Raw genomic sequence first — 17,485 nt, 5'->3', positions numbered from 1 at the left:
AGATGCATATTCAGCAGCTGTCAAGTCCTGCAAATACTTTGCACATTGTTCAGGTACTTTTAGACGTCTGATATTTTGACAGGTGATTTAGTTATTATTACACAAGAAATATGACCTAATTTTGGTCATTAAGAAGAGCTTTTAAATGTCTGAATGTGGATGGATAATTGATATTCTTTATTGCTCATCGTGCTTAGCTTATCTGTGTCACTCAAGTCTCTGTGTTCTTTGCCCGATCTGGCTTCCTTTGCAAACATTGCCATCTCAAGCCACTGAAACCCACTACTGCGTTAAATGCTTTGTCTCTTCCTCGCATATTCTCTAGCAACACGACCTCTGCGCATTCTTTCTCACTCATGGCTTGCATACCAGCTCCGCCTTCCTTGCTCCTGAATATCAACTCCAGCTTATCCGTGCCAGCCGTGACTGTTGACAGCGGGGATAGGATCGAGCTCCGCTTTTGCTGCTTCGACATCTCGAGGAGATCATTGAAACTTTTATCAAACCTTTGGTATGAGTGGTGAATCTTGGAAACCTGAGACTCGAAACGGACACCGGAAAAAGAAATGATAAAACTCCCGGGGTTGTTGAGGTATGTGCAGTCGAAACTCAATATATCCATATCTCTTTGCAATTTAAGGATTTCCTCCGCGCTTTCACCCGCGTCATCGCCGTTATTGGTATTCGGAAAATTACGCGGGCTTTCTTCGCAAACATGTTCGGCATCTTCAAATTTTGAAATAATGGCTTGGCGTGCGCTACCCGCGCGTTCTTGTAAGTATTTGAAAGCCCATTCAGCGTGCGTAGGGACGTCCCAGAGAGCCCACTTGAAGGGGGAAACGAGGAGGCGATAGCGGGGGTAGAGGGAACTAATTGGCCAGCAAACGAAGAAGATATTTCCCACAATGAACCAGAAGACTTTCATCGTGAATCGGGAATCAGCAAATGCTGTCAATAAGAATAATGCGCCAAATAAGCAGAGCGAACAGATAGTGATATATGGGTCACTCCAATGTAAAAAATTGGAGACGCATTCGAGGAGGTTGGCAAGATCAGCCACCTGGACTTGGATGAAAGGGCCCAACTCATCCAATAGTGGTCCAAGCCAGTTGTCAGCGCCGTGCTTATCCATCAGTTCACCGACCTTGAACGCTGTGGAGCTGCGGTTTATTGATCGTTCGATTGCTTTGCGAAGCTCCTCGACGGATGTTGGATAGAAGTAATTCATGACGGTGGCGTAAATTATATATCCATACTGGGAAACATCAGCATCAATTATACAAGCATTAATATGGGAGCCTACAAAAAATGTCATGATATGCTCGAAATACCAAAGGAAAATGTAAAGTGCCATCCATCTCCCTGTTCGCGCCGGATCCTCCCATCTATAAATGCTCCGAACCTGGGATAGAAAAGTCTGCAACGGAGCGCTGACCACAATAAGCCTCTCTAAGTGTCGCCGTAGAGTATCGAAATCAAATGGAAGCTCCTCAAAATCGTCAACGTACTGCGCCGTAAAATTGTGGGAATTGGTCAGAAGTTTCTACTCCCAGTTAGCCAAGCCCGTCCGGGGCTGCTTGCAAGACTCACATATCCAATCCATCTACCCCATTTAAACTCAATAGCACCACAATCATCCCTTTCCTCGAAAAAACTGTCTTCTGGAAACGGTGGAGGTGGAATAGCATCCACCACTCTAACTCTCTGAACATGTCTCGCTGTAACCCAAGCAACTCTCATGTTCTGTTTAGTTATTTCCAGCTCATTTAGTTGATTCTGACGCTGATCAATATGTTCCCTCCTTTCCATCATCTCTTTATCATCGGCCGAGTCCTTCAAGTCTAACACCCTTTGCAAGTCTTCATGCGCTTCCAGGAAATCAAGGTCTACCTTGCGGGACATATATGGATGGCTTTTAGCTAAATTCCCTGCGGTCTTTCTTGTAGCCTGAGACTTGAGCACAGATTTTGGATGGATGAATATTGCACCAGTCTCTTGTAGTGCAGCTATAATCTTGTCCGAAAATCCTGAAGACTCGGGGCCTGTTTGAACCCTGCTGAGGAACTCAGCAGGATTGAAGGCTGGGCTGTTGTTGATCTCTTCCATGGCATCTTGGTATACTGTCTCCTCCCCATCCTCACTATGCGAGGACTCTTTCTTCGTCGTTTTTGGTTTTATTACGTTCTTGAACGCCCGCAGCTTACGCGGTGGTGATGGATCGTGTGGGGTCTTGGGCGAAATCATCGCACAGTATATATTTTTCTGCTTGTAGTCAATGCGCCGGATATATTAGGACAAGTCATAGAGTTCTATATTGTCTCTTCCGTCCTCCTGCGTACCTAGAAGTGAATCAGGCCCGTTCTACAGTTGTGTTCTTCGGTCAGGAGCCGCATCGACCGGTTGCTTCCCACATATTTCTGTGTGGCGACTGCCGGATCAAATCTCTATCCAGCTCCAGGAGCCAGAGGTTTAGTGTGTATGCTGCATTACAGTACTCTGTAATGCAAATAACGTTCAGCTCCCAGCATCCCATGAAGAGCCCAACGGCTATTTATAGTTTGTCAAATGCCAGTTTGTGAAACGTCATTGTGGCTAGTGTGGTGGTCCCTGAGATCTATGTGGCTTGACAAACAGTACTTTCTTTCAACCTCACAACTCGCACCTCTACCCTTCATCGTCCCTTGCAGCGCACAGCGACAATTGAGCTTGATGAGGCTATTGTGTCCGCTCCGAAGGCGCTTTCAACCCCCCATAGCACAATGTGTTCATCGGCGGAATCTCCTGACCCTCGCGATCGAAACGTCATGCGATGATACCAGCGTCGCTGTGTTGGAGAAGCATAAGGATAATTCTGCGACGCTCTACTTTAATTCGAAGGTTACATCCGACAATCGAACATACAAAGGAGTCCATCCAGTAATTGCCCATGAATCTCACCAACAGAACCTTGCCAAACTCGTAGATGAGGCGCTCCGAAGCCTCCCAATTCAACCGTCGGCAACAGCACATATGGGCAATGCTTTGCTGATCAGAAGCCCAACGGGAACGGAAGTTCGAAAGAAGCCGGATTTTGTCACTGCTACAAGAGGGCCTGGGATGCGAGCGAACCTCATAACCGGGATCGATACAGCGAAGGGATTAGCAGTAGCATGGCAGGTGCCATTCTTGGGGGTAAACCACATGCAGGCACATGCATTGACACCCCGATTGGTATCTGCACTGGATGCTGCTAGGGCAGAGAAAATTGGTAGTTTAAACAATAATGGCAGTGTGGACAAGGCTGGAGGTTCTGTTGCACCCGGGGAGAAAATTGGTCCGCTGGGAGCTACACCCGCTTTCCCATTTCTCTCCCTCCTTGTTTCTGGTGGTCACACGATGCTCGTTCATTCTAAAGGGCTTTGTGATCACGAGATTCTTGCCCAAACTACGGATCTCGCAATTGGAGACATGATTGACAAATGTGCACGAGATATTCTACCTTCTGAAATCCTCAAATCCGCCCGGAGTGTCATGTATGGGCCCGCTCTCGAGCATTACGCTTTCCCGGATGCAAGTATCTCAATCAGCGATTATGGCTACAAACCACCTAGCCAGCGAGCTAAGGTGCCCACTATGCCGACGAAGGCAAGAAAATCCCTCGAACAGTACGACTGGTTTGTAACTCCTTCTCTTACAGCGCCTGGGCCAGGAGTTACTCTCAAAGACCTCGCTGCCATGTTTTCCTTCTCTGGAATCGGTAGTTCCGTGAAAAGCATCATAACAAAGAATCCCGAAATGGATGACACTGAGCGACGAGCTCTTGCGCGGGAAGCTATGCGGGTTGCATTCGAGCACCTAGGTTCCAGAGTGATGATGGCTCTCCAAGACTTAAGTTCGAAAGCCATGGATGTGGAGACCCTCGTAGTCTCCGGTGGTGTGGCCAGCAATCAGTATCTCAAGCATATACTACGGGCGATGTTGGATTCAACTGGGCGGGAAAATATGAGATTGGTGTTCCCGCCTCCTGAGCTCTGTACAGATAACGCTGCAATGATTGCCTGGACTGGCATTGAGATGTGGGAAGCTGGATATAGGACTGAGTTGGATGCCATGGCAATGAAGAAATGGGCTATTGATCCAAAATCCGAATCCGGAGGAATCCTCGGTGTTAGTGGATGGAAGAAGATCAATTCTGATGACTGATGCCTCACGCATTGTCCCTGTCTGCGTCTTAATCAACAGGCTTCGGTATATATGTCAGATTGTTAGATGGTTTGAACTATCAATTTCGGCACATACCTAGGCATCCATCAACTGCTCAAGCATATGCGCTTGATTCTATGTCGGATGATGGGAGCCAACATATTTCAACAAAACTTCGGCGCTAGGCAACATGCTTATCCTCCCTATACAAAGATACCCAGTGGTTATTCATTTCAAACCTGGCAATATGCAACAGATCTGGTTGAATAGTGGCAATCAAACATTGACTGGTTTATTCTATTTATTCCTGCTTGACTTGCCCGTGTGATGATCCTAATTATCTAGATGCACTTGACAAGATGGGATTTATTTCAAAATTAAAAATGCCTTTCCTCATTTCTTGCAACTTCTGCCAAATTATCCCAATAACATACATAAAGTCGTTGAGTTCACGTGTTGTTTTCACCTTTCTGGAAAATCTTAATATTATTCTTGATGTCAAGATGACCTACCTACCTACCGGCCATATCGCGCGTCCTTTATCACCCGTCCTGTCCAATCTGTTGGCACAACACAGCACCTTCAACTATGCAAAGACATCTGTGAGTAGTGGGCAAACTCCAAACAGCTCGAGCGTCAATCAGAGCTGTAATTCTGGCGCTTCCTCTATTAGGCTCGCTTGAAAGCTTAAAATTATGGCGTGGACCAGTATTCTAACTTATTTTCTAGACTTCCTGTACGAGCTTTAAAGATTTCTCTTGTCGTCCCTTTCCCTGTGGCAATAGTGGACATATGAACCCAGAGGATGGGTAAGGCATTTTGCGGGGAAGCTGATAAAAATAATGGGAGTATTTGTTGGCAGATTCCCTGTCCTAGCACCACCTTCCGCGGTCAGCATGGACACGACTGCTTAAATGCTACCTATGCACTCCAATGGGTAAGTCTCCTTTGCCTGTTTCTGCAGAGCTCATTTCCTGCAAAGTTCCGCCCTGACAGTTTCATATTCTTTCAGACCCATTGCACCAAAAAGTCCTGTTTCAAAAAGGTTCTTAGCACAATGCATCGTCTGGTATATACAGTTTGATCCTCTCTTTCACTACGCACGCCCTTTACTCTTTCTTGGGATGCTCGAAGACCTTAGACTGGTGATGTACCTTCCGTAGGTTTTATTATCACGCCTTCCCTGCAGATATGAGAGGCAAGGTTTCTAATACTTCTTCGCAAGCGTATGTTTCTTCTCTGGGATATCACATTGTATTAGCCTGCCATAGAAAACGTCAATGCTAACATATTTAACTGGCTGTTTAGTGTATCTGCTGCTTCACTTGGCGCACCAATCTTTCCCCCAACGACTGCCGACGACCAAAGTGGAACAAGAAACGTGTATGTTCCTTTTCTCTTCATAGCATCTGCTTACAGATATGTGGACATCAATTCTTACAGAATGACTTCATAGCTTCTCTGCCATTCAGGCTCGCCCCAATGCGAATCGCACCACTGGTGTTGCTACAACTAATACCACGATTCCTAGAGCCTTCAATCACCTTAACGATCTCAGCGCTCCCCCTATCGATGGCAAAGCCCTTTTCCTTGGAATGGTGATTGGCAATCAGCTAAACCCAGGCCAGACCGGCGCTCCCCCTTCTCCACGCAGCCTTGAACGTGCCAAGTACAAGGCCCCGAGGCAATTTCCCTACCTAATCAAGAGATCTCAGGAATTCTCTAACTCAGACACGGAGGGAGAAGCTATGCCTCGGAAGACAAGAAAGACAGAAAACGCCAGCCCCTTTCAAATCATAGCCCCACCCCGCACCTATCAGTTTGAGCCACCCATGATTTCCTCTCGGGGTATTCAGGTCCATTCCAATCTTTCTACCAGACTTGATAATGCTCACCTCGAAACTGTTAATATAAGTATTGTTGAGTATCGCAAGGCCAAGAAACAGTTGGACATTGAGATCGCCGGGCTTCGCGAAGATAAGGAGAAGTTCAAACAGATCATCAGCGAGAAAAACAATGAAATCCTTGTCAAGGATAACGAAATCGCAATCCTGAAATCAAACGCCCTCTTGGACGAGTCAGCTTTAGCTCACCGAGATGAGACGATTGCTGGGTTGCAGAAGCTTGTGGGTCCTAATGGCATGCATGGTCGCGAGGATGAAGAGAAAACGTTAAAGAGATCCAGGAAGAACCTTCGCCGCGACATCGCTGACCTGAAGAATGTGAAGATGGAGTTGATGGAGGAAATTGAGGCATTAGAGGTCAAGAAGGAGAAACTCGAGTTCGAATGACTTGGTTGGTGTAATGGACCTGGGTTTGATAGTCAGAGTGTATGCTTCATTTAGGATCGCTGGTCGGGCTTTTCTATTCGTGTACTCAATTATTCTGATCATGATGTTCAGATCAGTACCTAGCCCACAATTCTTCTCAGATGCATTATGTCGAATCTTTTTCTCATTAATGAAAAAAGAAAAAAAAATCATGATTGCTCGCAACCTACAGTGTCTTCAATTAAGCAAGAGCAGCTAGTAATTCATCACGCAATAGAGAAGAGAGCAGTGTATTGTTCATGCCCAAAGAGGCCTCGACTAAGAGAAATCACAAGTGTACCACTTCCTAAACAATCCTCAGCCAAGTGTAAAATTGCTCGCTCGCCCGGCTTTCTTTCCACAATGCTGCCCGCTCCATCTCTGGATGCTAGAAAATCGGAACCCATTGTATGGCTTCGTCGCATTCCTCAGCATCAACGTGATACCATTCCCAATCATCCTTACAAGTAGCGCGAGTCCTGCACCCCAGTTTCGATGATGTATACCTCCTCGATCTCCAGCATCCTATCTTTCCAATCATTGATCTCATCCAACGTGACATCTTCCGAATCGAAACCGTACATATCGTTGCTGAGTCTCTGTTTCATTCCTGTGGCAATTGGAGAGTGATGGACATATCCACAGTTTGGGCACAGGAGGCGTCTCTTCAGACTATGCAATGCTCGTCCAACCTGCTCCATCCATTCGTCATTGAGTGACTTCTTATCCTCCCGGCCTAAACGAGCACTAGGTTCGAGGCCCATGCCTAAAGTGTATCGAAGAAGATCAATGTGTGGGTAGGTCAAATCGATCTCGATTCTGGGGCCTAAAGAACCTTGAATGCAGGTTTCACCCGGCTTCTTTAAGGCAAACGGATAGCGTTGGTTCAACTTGTTGAAACGATCTTGCAACTCGGGTATCAACTCTCTCGCATCGGCCAATTTGGTATCAGAGATTGGGAAAACACGCTTCAGAAAGTCGATAATTATCACCCTCAATTCATCAACTTTAGCCTTTGCCGATGCATTTATAGAATTGCTGTTGACACGCGTGACGTCGGTAGCTATAATATGCTTCAAGGCGGTATAACGACTTCGAAACTCTCTAACCAAATGCTCCATGTCGATGTGTAGCTCCTCTGTCTGGGCCTGAGCCAGAAACTCCGATATCATCGTTCTCAATTCATCAACTTGTAGCCCGATTGCAGCAATCTCTGCCTCGACATGACTGTTGATGCCACTACTATCACCCACGGCAGTGGTAGCCATTGCGTGCGAATGTTTGTTGATATTGTTGCTGCGGTACTTGTACGTGGTGGTGGACGAAGAATAAGGAACGAGTTTCGAGGTTGAGAAAGAAATGAAGGAAGGCGAGAGATCAGGATTTTCTCGGGGCTGGGTTTATTTTGGACAAAGGATGGCAGATTCGTACCAACGAACAACAGACTACTGTTCAAGTATCCGCTTTTCTCGAAGTGATACTGTCGTTCCCACACCCTTCCGCACCCTGCCGTCGCATTTTATTCTCTTCTTGAAGATTCCGCAGGGTAAATGAGCACAACTTTTCCTAGTGCCAGAGCAATATCGTCCTGGACTTCCCACAAAGTATGACACTGTGACAAGTTGTCATGTCTAATCACAACCATGCAGTGTTACAATCCAGTTCAGACCTGTCTGAGTATTCTAGCCAAGTATACAGTCGAGGGATAGGAGCGGAGCGCTAGACAACTTCCTTTTTGACTGACCTTTGAATTCGAATGCTACATTTCTCAACGCTTTGTAAAGGAGCCATTGTAGGCCAAGCTTACGCAGTAGACGAGTGCCTGGTTTGTGAAGCTTTGTTCTCATGTTGAATTGGAATAGCAAGAACTTGCTTGCCTAACTTATTGTACAAGGAAATCACTCTTCCAAGTATCATAGCATCAAATGTGTTATAATTCCTGCTTCCGCAATTGATAGACGCATCATCCCCTGATCAATCGATAGCCTCTCCTGTGGTATGAATGAAGTGTTTACCGACGAGGCCATTTCTCGTTAATACAAGTTCAAACATCGCCAATCACAAATGTAGTATCAAAGGACTCATGTAAGTCTCGTATTCTAATTCCTGCACCTGACAATGCATGATTAGATGACCAAGAAAGCAGAAGATTCAATCGCTAGCCAAAAAAAACTACATACTGCCATGCCACAAACGGTTGGAACGTGGACGGAGACTATCGCCACTCAAGAGGCTCATAACAGAACACTACCTTTTCACGGCATCGCATAGATGAAGCTATTCACCCACTGATTACCTTCACAACCTTTGGTTTCAGCAATTCTTGGTTCCAGGCTGGAGTGAGGTCTGTTCAAGGAGCTTCCGAGGATTATCTAAGCGAAGCCCGTGGCGCTCCCTTAATAAGCAAAAGCGCGCTTTCCCCGGATAGGTATCGGGCCTCGTGCTGCCCAGTTCTTCCAGGACTTCTAATCACCCCTACGCATATACCCCTCCCATCTCCCAGTCCGCGACCTCTCCCTTTCAACACCCACCTACCGATACGATCAGATACCCCGTAGCCAAGCTATGAGTCGAGGAGGTAAACTTGCACCCGAGGTCAATCGGTATGTCCTGAATCTTGATGGGAAAGAGCGCGCGTTAACGTTTGTGTCACAGAGCTTTGTTCGTCAAGAATCTAAGGTTCGTCGAGTTACATCGAGATATTGCGTGGAGGAGGGAGATTGGATGGTTAATCTGGTTACTAACCGGCAATAGCTACAACGTCACACCAGAGGAACTTTTCGACCTCTTTGGCAAGTTCGGTCCTATCCGGTGCGCGCCCAGATAATCAGATTCTATATGGAAGGGGAATACTGACTCTCATCAGGCAAGTCCGCCAGGGTATCGCCAACAACACGAAGGGGACGGCATTCGTTGTCTATGAGGACGTAATGGACGCCAAGCAGGCGTGCGACAAGCTGAACGGCTTCAACTTCCAAAATCGGTATCTTGTTGGTATGTTACTTCTCTTCTCTGACTTCCCTTCGTTCGCCTCTTCGATGTGCCTTCTAACATTCACAAGTGCTGTATCATCAACCAGAGAAGATGGCCCGATCGAAAGAGGACCTAGAAGCCCGCAAGGAGAATTTAGAGCAGCTCAAAAAGCAACACGGCATCGAATAACAAATAGACGGACCTGCGATTTGCATCTGCCCACCTGACGCTCCTCTCGAAACAGCGGTCGTGGGTCCGTATACACACATGTCCGGCAGGCGTAAGGACAGTTCTCGTCCGCTTTCCGGCGATAACAAGGGACATTATACACAGGAGAATGGGCGTCATACTTCACCTCCCTTTGCGAAGGAGGATTCGAATACTTTTATTGGTTTCCTGCGTGGCTTGATTCCTACTTCGAGGCGTTGATGGATTTTCTTCTGGCTCGACGACTGGGGGTTGGGCGGAACAGGACTCTTTACATAGTTGTCCATCGGCTATTGCCCGGGATGGATTTTCAGTGACGGTTTTCCCTTTTCATGGTATTGATGTTTGATATTGGCATTGCTCGTGGCTTCCAAATTGACATGCACTGCTGAAGCGTATAGCGCAGCTTAGCCAAGAATCTCCCTAGAATACCCTTTAACTCCATGAGATTCCATAAGGCTGAATCTATCTGACCGACCGGCCCCTTTTGTGAGATAATCCGTCAGGATCATCTTATTGCCGAGGAGCAACTTATAGCCGAGTATGACTTACGTGGGCAGCCATCCAGAGATGCACACATCAGCCCCTACCTATGCTAGCCGAAAACGGCCAGCCCCGCATACCCCTCCTCCCTTCCTGGCTCTTATCTTCTTCCTCTCCCCCCCCCCCTTCCTCTCCTCCGTACCCAAGCCTACAACCTCTCAGCTAAATATCGAAACCGTAACTCTTCGAGCCAAGCAAAGACCTCCCAAGCTATCCACGCAAAAGAAACAACTTCACCAACATGCACGGAACATCCTGTCCCAAGTGCGGCGCCGGCGGCCAGAGCGCTAAGACCTGCTCTTCCTGCGGTGCTGTGAGTTTCCCTCTCCAGTCTTTCGTTTCACGCCTATAACTTCACCTCCTCTGGACTACAAGATCGTTGCTGATATAGTTTGCCAACAGACCTGCCCCAACTAAATCGTCCCCGTCAACTCGACCTCGACATCAAGATGCAAACATGATACCAGAGGCGGGGCTGTGAGAGGATCCACCCACGCTGGACTGGATTGATCTCGAGGACGGGTTGGAGGTTCGCACATGGTATGGGATTCTTGCGGGATGGACAGGAGGGCAGTCTCGTTATATTTTGGGGGGGTGGAGTAGTGGAGGGCGGGGTATCGCATAGTTTTCCGGAGCGTGGTGGTTTCCTTACGACTTTATGAAGAAATCGAATGATGAGGCTATGAGTAGAATGATGAAGGCTTCTATCGCTTTGACAAAACTTAACAACTGAACATTCGTGACTGCTGTGATGTTTGGCGACGAGTTGCATAATCTGTCCCAAGTTTTACGAAAGGGAAAAGCCGGGAACCCAGGTGAGGGATCCCAATCTCCATTGCAACAAGTCATAGTCCGCGTTTCATATTCATAGAAGCTTGCGGGTTCATATTTTGCTTCTCACAACGCCTTTTCAGCGTTAGAATCACCTTGGCCTTGATTGGCAGGAAATCAGCCATATCACGTGACCCCTTGTCACCACGTCTTCTCTTTTCTGTAACTGGCAGAAGCCCTCATTGACCCCCTGATTCTTCTAGCATATATCTTCAAATTCCACATTAAATATGTTCCAAGTCTTGACAACTCTTCTGAGGGTTCCACATAATACAGTGTGCACGTGATGAGACTAAATCTAAGGGCGGCTCGCCTCCACAAGTTTATTTAGTCTGCCGATGCCTGCGCCAAGGAGTATGTGGCGGTGCTCTCTACGCCCCCCGACCGACACATCTGTTTCCTGGTCTCTGCCCTCGTCCTTTCTATGTTGTTGTCTTCTGTTCTTGCACTCCTTTTTAACTTCCTTACTTCTCCTGTCTAGACATGGTCTAGTTATCTTCAAGCCTCCACGGCGAAGGATAATTACCAGGCAACGAACGCAAGCTGCGTGTTGCCTCCGTTTCACTTGTGTATTCGCCGCCCCTGCGAATGTCCTGCTGATCAGCAAACCGACATCTTCGCCTTCTTCTACCCTCAAGCGTCGACACATACCTCCGCAAATAACTCATTTGGAAAAGGCTCATGTCTTCCCCACGGGGCATCTCGCCCACCCTCCCTCAAGATGCCTCTCCTACGGCGCTCCTCTCATCAGCGGTAGCAAGCATTGGCGTCACTTTTCCCAGTCCCTCATCTACCCTCGACTCCACTCTATCCATTGCAACAGCCATATCCTCGAGCCTTTCCGAACCATCAACACCCGATAACGGCGAATGTCGTCTCCTTGGCCCCTTTGCAATCCTCATCCAAGGGTCTCTGGGCCTTCTCGCCCTGCTGGCACTTGTTTACAAGCGGTGGAGAGAACGTCCGCAACGACCGGTGAAGATCTGGTTCTTTGACGTGTCGAAGCAGGTGTTTGGGAGTGTTTTGGTACATATCGCGAATTTGCTCATGAGCATGTTGAGTAGCGGACAGTTCAGCATCAGATTGGATCCGTCTGCTATAGAAGGGAGGGGTTTGGCAGGTCTTGCAAAGAGGATAGTGGATGAAGAGGGCAAGTATATGCCTAATCCGTGTAGTTTTTATCTATTGAACCTAGCGATTGATGTGAGTACTCCCTTACCTCCTTTCGCCGTTCTGCTTGCAAGTTGGTTTTGTTTTTATTTAGCTTCATTAGCTTTTGGGAGAGGGACTAATGGTGTGGGCAATAGACAACAGTCGGAATTCCAATCCTAATCCTTCTACTACGAATCCTCACTGCACTCTTCGCGCTCACCTCCTTCGGTGCCCCCCGCGAATCCATCGCTTCTGGCAACTATGGCAGGCCCCCGAAGGCCTGGTGGTGGTTCAAACAATCCATGATCTACTTCCTGGGTCTTATGGGCATGAAGCTCTGCGTGCTGATACTCTTCATTGTCGCTCCGTGGATCTCGCGTGTTGGAGACTGGGCGTTACGATGGACGGAAGGTGATGAGGCTCTGCAAGTTGTGTTTGTGATGTTGGTGTTCCCGGTCATTATGAATGCGACGCAGTATTATATCATCGATTCTTTCATCAAGAATCCAGCTCCAGAACATGAGCTCCTTCCTGATGGAGATGAGGAAGCAGATGATACTTACGAGGATCCGTCTAGTGTGTATGGTGAAGAGATACAGAGTGGGGGTGGAGATGAGGACGTGGAGATACGTATAAAAGCAGGGGTGGAAGCAGTGGCGGTGAAGAGTAAGAGAACAAAGAATAAAGGGGAAGGGGGTGGCAGTGGGAGTAAGAGTCTGTCAGGCATGGAGAACAAGGATTACGACCCACAATTTGATGGGGAGAGTAGTCCAACAATGGTAGGAAGTGCGAGTACAAAGGGCACAGATAGGACTTTGGTATCAAGGGGCGAAACGGTGGATGGCGGGAACAGATTCGGGCGATAAGGCGTTGGATACAGTACATCTGGAACTCCGGAGAATTTGAGGAGTTGGCGGTTGGTCACCGAGCATGGATTGTCTATACTATGCACATAACTCTGGATATGGGTTTTGACACAAAAGGTGTTGTCGGTTGGGTATATCCTTCTTTCACGAGATTGATAGGCGCTGGGACGTTATCTACTCTCGAATTCCTGCATCAAGCATAGCGAGACGAGATTATTTCATTATAAATATAGTCCGTCTCTTGATCTTCTCCTAAGGCTCAGATTCCAATATATATAGAGTCTTACTCCATACACTCAGGCTTAAAGACACGCCATAGAAACATGCTCCTGGTTCTCAAACACTCGGAAGGAACGCTATACATCACTCACACCCTGTCCAGAGTTCAGCATTCATTGATTCACATATTTTTTTGAAAAGTATAGAGTCTGGGATGAAAACTGGTAGTAGCAAATAAAGGGGAACTCGAAGCTCTTGACAACGTGTAACCTCCTTGGGTGATGACTAAAACTCAGCCTTGTCCTTGCAGCCTCGCCAAATTTTCTTCCACAGAACGTCCCACGTCACTTTGGAGATGCCCGAATTCCTGACATAAAGACAATCCATTTTAACGCCAATGCCTAAATAGTGTATTTCACACTGTCCATTTTGAAGAAGAAGAATGTTGAATACCTTTCGAGTACCTCTCACCGGCCCATTTAAACGTAGAAGCCGCAGGATACCGCGGTAGAACCAGAAATCTCTCACGCTGGCTTTTCGATTTCGACCAAGGATTGCAGGAATCCTCCCCAAGTTCTACAGAAATACCATTAGGATGGCAGCCACGGACGCCAAGGTCTTCAAGACTCGAATTCTACCGGTCAACACCAGGGAACTGGGGCGTTTCAGGGACATCGAGACCCTCGAGACATGGGAACTGCAAGCCGACGAATCCAAACTCGCGGCACTTCACGAAGCCGCCCAACACCTCAAGTCGAGTAGCATACCCGTCGGCTTCCCGACTGAAACGGTATACGGTCTAGGAGCCGATGCGACAAGAAGTGAGGCCGTCAAGGGGATCTACAAAGCCAAGGGCAGGCCATCAGACAATCCGCTCATCGTCCATGTCTGCGATCTCACCATGCTGCGCTCACTCCTGGGGCCATCTATGACGGAAGATCCTATACCAGAGATTTACAAGCCACTTATCAAGCGTTTCTGGCCCGGTCCTTTGACCATCCTCCTCCCGAATCCGAAGCAGAGTAAATTAGCTTCTGAAGTCACGGCTGGTCTGCCTACATTTGGGGCGCGAATGCCAAAGTCACCTCTTGCGCTCTCACTCATCTACCTTGCTGGTGCCCCACTTGCGGCTCCATCTGCGAATGCGTCCACGAAGCCATCTCCGACTACCGCGGAGCATGTACTCTACGACCTTGATGGGAGGATTGAGGTCATACTTGATGGTGGACCTTGTCAAGTTGGGGTTGAGAGTACGGTTGTAGATGGGCTTTGTGACCCGCCAGTAGTGCTGAGACCGGGAGGAGTCAGTATTGATTCGATCCGGGAGTGTGAGGGCTGGGGAGCAGTAGTGAGAGGATATAAAGATCAAAGCGAAGTTGGTGGGACGAGTGCACCCAGAGCCCCTGGGATGAAATACAAGCACTACAGTCCTAAGGCCAAAGTCGTGCTCTACGAGGCTTCCTCCATGAAGGATATGGAACCTGGAGGGGCGCACTCTGGCATCTCATCTGAGGTTTCCAGGATCATCGCTGCTAAGGGTAAAACGTTGGATCACCTAGGATATGACATTTTGGATAGGCTACCGAATATCGGGATCGTGAGCACTAAAACCTGGAGTAGCTGGGCTGGACTCGATCTCGTTCGGTCGAGCGCTACAGAACCTTCAATTCTCGGAAAGTCATGTGCAAAAATACTCAACACGAAATCGGTAGAGTCCGATAACTCTTTCCAGATGAAACAGGGAGAGTTATGGGAAGGGGATAATCATTTGCAATCAAGCAGCGATGGCCAGAGTGCCACAGCTGCTCTCGATGGTAACGAGCGTCATGTTGCAAATGTTATAGAGATTTCACTGGGCAGAGATACAAAGTCCATTGCCCATGGACTTTTCTCTGCACTCCGCGAGCTAGACCAGAGGGCCGTGGACATTATATTTGTGGAAGGCATCGAAGACGAGGGGGACATTGCTGCAGCAGTCATGAACAGACTGCGTAAAGCTGCCACAGTCATAGAGAAATAATAGTATCACGTTTCCCAAGTCCGTCTCGAGCTCGTCGCAATGATGCATCCATTGACTTAAACAGACCCCTTTTGCAGGGAATCCTATGCCCAGATTTAAAAAAACTCCCTCTACGCCCATGCCAATTGTCTTCCTCTCTTGTCATATATCTATTCCTCCGCATTCCACCCTCGTCCCAACACCATGCTCACGCAAACGTGAGATCACAGACCCTGCCTCAACCAGTCTCCCAATTTCGCCTTTCCGAACTGCGCTAGATTATTCATGCCCTGCTCGCTCAAATCGATGTTCTTCAACTGCGCCACGTCCTGCGTCGGCGCTCTGCTGACTCTCTGCATGATGATCGTCGGGTCTGTCTCCAAGATAATGCCATCGTCGACGATCTCGTCAATTGCGAGGGAGAGGAGATCGTAGTTCTCGATGATCGTGCGCTTGTCTACTGATTGCCTTTGTCGTTCCGTTAGCTCCTATCCATCCCCTACGTATTCCTCTCGGGAAACAAAAGAAACAGAAGCGCAGAGGGGCCCAAAATCTGGATTTTGGAGTTGGGAGAGGTATATAGGGAGGGACATACTTGAATAGCAAGTGCAATGAATCGCGTACGGCCAGAATCACATTGTAAAGCATGATCTCGTTCTCGTCTACGCTGCCAACCACATACATCATAACATCCGATTCGGATTTATATAAGACGATTCTGTTGTCGTAGAGGATGATGTCTGAGGTTTGCTTGGCCGTCTTCTCAAGGAGCCCTTTCTCGAATGCCTTTTGCGATTTGAGGTCGGGGTAGGGGATCTGGGGGTTCGTTGCGTCTGTTAGTCATTGTGGTGTTAGCGTATGCGCTCTAGATCTTGGGAGTGAAATTTGGCCGAAGAATGGCAGGTAGTAGAGGGGATTGTGTCCTGAGATAGGGGGGAGGGAGCGTACTGGCAGAGGGACCTGTTGCATGGTGGGGCGCATTGTAGTATTTCGCAAAGACTCGGGAGCCATCTTCGGAGCTGAGGATTATGATTGCATTGACGGAGAAAAGGGACATGTTGGGCGCCATGATTGCGGTGTTGAGGCGGGTGCGCGTTGTCTATAACTTGGGAGTTTTGGCTTGATATTGCTATCGAAATCGCGAATGTGGTCAATCGCGGTTGGTGCCTCGGATGTGAGGTTTCACAAGTCAAACTGAACGACACATGCCTAATCGGTAATCGAGGATGAAGATAAATTACACATACAACCGTTTCTATATTTTCGTGAAGTTTTACTTACTCCTTACATTATAGGTAGTAACTAGGTTTAACTACTTTGTGACAATAGTCCACTGGAGTTGGAGGAGCTAATCCGATTCTTCTACACGCTGTTCGAGTGTGCAGCTGTAGTGTCGAGTTGTGTTCAGTAGCCCTGGATAATTTCCTCAAGTTCATGATATTTCACTGTTTTGCTCTGATGCTACTTATGGCTGTGTCCCTTGGAGGACAATGGTGGCTAGGTTTGTTTGAGGGAAAGTTCCAAGACGGTATGCCAGCGGTGAGCAGAAGTGCAATCACTCGCCGATGGATAGGAAGCCTGAGAACAACCCACAAGACCTGCAGTCTTACAGAGCACCCCATTTTCTTGTTATGGCTTGTTAGGTCTTGTTGTCCGTATCATATCAGCAGATTCTCTCAGATATATGGGTTCATTACAAGAGGGGCTACCTAGAGAATAAGTAGACTGATAACTTTGACGTAGGTGCGTACAAATTATTGGCAGACATATTGCCCGACATAAGCCAGTACAGATATTTTTTGGACGTCAAGTGAACACAGAAACAGTGACTCGGCCAGAAGCAGCTTCGTGGAGCAGTCTTTCATAAAGCTTGGCTTACTCAATTCGAGCAGGCATCTACACCTGGTGTAAGGTCCTAATGAAGAAACACGGTTTCTCTTGATTTCATAATGCAGTTTTAACTGCTATTTTCCCCGGCTTTGTCTGTCCCAGTCACTCTCCACCAAATAGCATAAAGTTCCGCAACGTAGTGGTCAAGTTTCTGAATCCTGATCTTATTGTGGCTAAGGGAAAGAAATATCGACGACAAGGACTCGGATATTCTCCGCGAATATTGCGACATTGCATTAATTTTGAGCTACTCAATATCTCCGGCGTCGTCATGGATAAGTACCTTTGCGCGGCGATTCTTGGTAGCGACCCGA

The 17,485-nt window shown here is 47.7% G+C and overlaps 8 protein-coding genes across 8 annotated transcripts; 5 read left to right on the top strand and 3 right to left on the bottom strand.

The window, feature by feature from the left end:
• Window positions 1-159: 159 nt before the first annotated feature.
• On the bottom strand, window positions 160-2,491 carry M430DRAFT_42959 (hypothetical protein). The gene is made up of 3 exons (XM_024867592.1): window positions 1,591-2,491; window positions 1,304-1,543; window positions 160-1,255 (listed from the first exon to the last, which is right to left on the bottom strand). The coding sequence occupies exons 1-3, from the start codon at window positions 2,242-2,244 to the stop codon at window positions 212-214; spliced, it is 1,938 nt and encodes a 645-aa protein (XP_024720502.1). The 5' UTR covers window positions 2,245-2,491; the 3' UTR covers window positions 160-211.
• Window positions 2,492-2,501: 10 nt separating this feature from the next.
• M430DRAFT_67303 (hypothetical protein) lies at window positions 2,502-4,527 on the top strand (the record flags this gene model as incomplete). The annotated part of the gene is made up of 3 exons (XM_024869283.1): window positions 2,502-2,556; window positions 2,756-3,268; window positions 3,326-4,527. 3 exons carry the CDS (start codon window positions 2,502-2,504, stop codon window positions 4,180-4,182), a joined length of 1,425 nt encoding a protein of 474 aa, XP_024720501.1. The 3' UTR covers window positions 4,183-4,527.
• A 578-nt stretch (window positions 4,528-5,105) lies between these two features.
• Window positions 5,106-6,616, top strand: M430DRAFT_59376 (hypothetical protein; the record flags this gene model as incomplete). Its single annotated transcript, XM_024868795.1, has 4 exons — window positions 5,106-5,119; window positions 5,346-5,408; window positions 5,491-5,565; window positions 5,639-6,616. 4 exons carry the CDS (start codon window positions 5,106-5,108, stop codon window positions 6,471-6,473), a joined length of 987 nt encoding a protein of 328 aa, XP_024720500.1. The 3' UTR covers window positions 6,474-6,616.
• A 131-nt stretch (window positions 6,617-6,747) lies between these two features.
• Window positions 6,748-7,762, bottom strand: M430DRAFT_276816 (hypothetical protein; the record flags this gene model as incomplete). The annotated part of the gene is made up of 1 exon (XM_024865689.1): window positions 6,748-7,762. The coding sequence occupies one exon, from the start codon at window positions 7,757-7,759 to the stop codon at window positions 6,953-6,955; it is 807 nt and encodes a 268-aa protein (XP_024720499.1). The 3' UTR covers window positions 6,748-6,952.
• A 1,216-nt stretch (window positions 7,763-8,978) lies between these two features.
• On the top strand, window positions 8,979-9,965 carry M430DRAFT_67301 (hypothetical protein). The gene is made up of 5 exons (XM_024869282.1): window positions 8,979-9,094; window positions 9,147-9,170; window positions 9,246-9,302; window positions 9,358-9,485; window positions 9,553-9,965. Exons 1-5 carry the CDS (start codon window positions 9,057-9,059, stop codon window positions 9,651-9,653), a joined length of 348 nt encoding a protein of 115 aa, XP_024720498.1. The 5' UTR covers window positions 8,979-9,056; the 3' UTR covers window positions 9,654-9,965.
• A 1,468-nt stretch (window positions 9,966-11,433) lies between these two features.
• On the top strand, window positions 11,434-13,396 carry M430DRAFT_122890 (hypothetical protein). Its single transcript, XM_024861860.1, has 2 exons — window positions 11,434-12,248; window positions 12,353-13,396. Exons 1-2 carry the CDS (start codon window positions 11,727-11,729, stop codon window positions 13,061-13,063), a joined length of 1,233 nt encoding a protein of 410 aa, XP_024720497.1. The 5' UTR covers window positions 11,434-11,726; the 3' UTR covers window positions 13,064-13,396.
• Window positions 13,397-13,877: 481 nt separating this feature from the next.
• M430DRAFT_141607 (hypothetical protein) lies at window positions 13,878-15,420 on the top strand (the record flags this gene model as incomplete). Its single annotated transcript, XM_024862721.1, has 2 exons — window positions 13,878-14,995; window positions 15,062-15,420. 2 exons carry the CDS (start codon window positions 13,878-13,880, stop codon window positions 15,300-15,302), a joined length of 1,359 nt encoding a protein of 452 aa, XP_024720496.1. The 3' UTR covers window positions 15,303-15,420.
• A 22-nt stretch (window positions 15,421-15,442) lies between these two features.
• On the bottom strand, window positions 15,443-16,350 carry M430DRAFT_141605 (hypothetical protein; the record flags this gene model as incomplete). Its single annotated transcript, XM_024862720.1, has 3 exons — window positions 15,443-15,749; window positions 15,877-16,114; window positions 16,230-16,350. The coding sequence occupies 3 exons, from the start codon at window positions 16,348-16,350 to the stop codon at window positions 15,506-15,508; spliced, it is 603 nt and encodes a 200-aa protein (XP_024720495.1). The 3' UTR covers window positions 15,443-15,505.
• Between the last annotated feature and the right edge of the window lie 1,135 nt (window positions 16,351-17,485).

The sequence above is a fragment of the Amorphotheca resinae genome (assembly GCF_003019875.1).
Source record: "Amorphotheca resinae ATCC 22711 unplaced genomic scaffold M430scaffold_7, whole genome shotgun sequence".
In the NCBI taxonomy this organism is placed as follows: Eukaryota; Fungi; Ascomycota; class Leotiomycetes; order Helotiales; family Amorphothecaceae; genus Amorphotheca; species Amorphotheca resinae.
The sequence above is the reverse complement of the archived record's forward strand: the minus strand, read 5'-3'. Positions and strand labels throughout refer to the sequence as shown.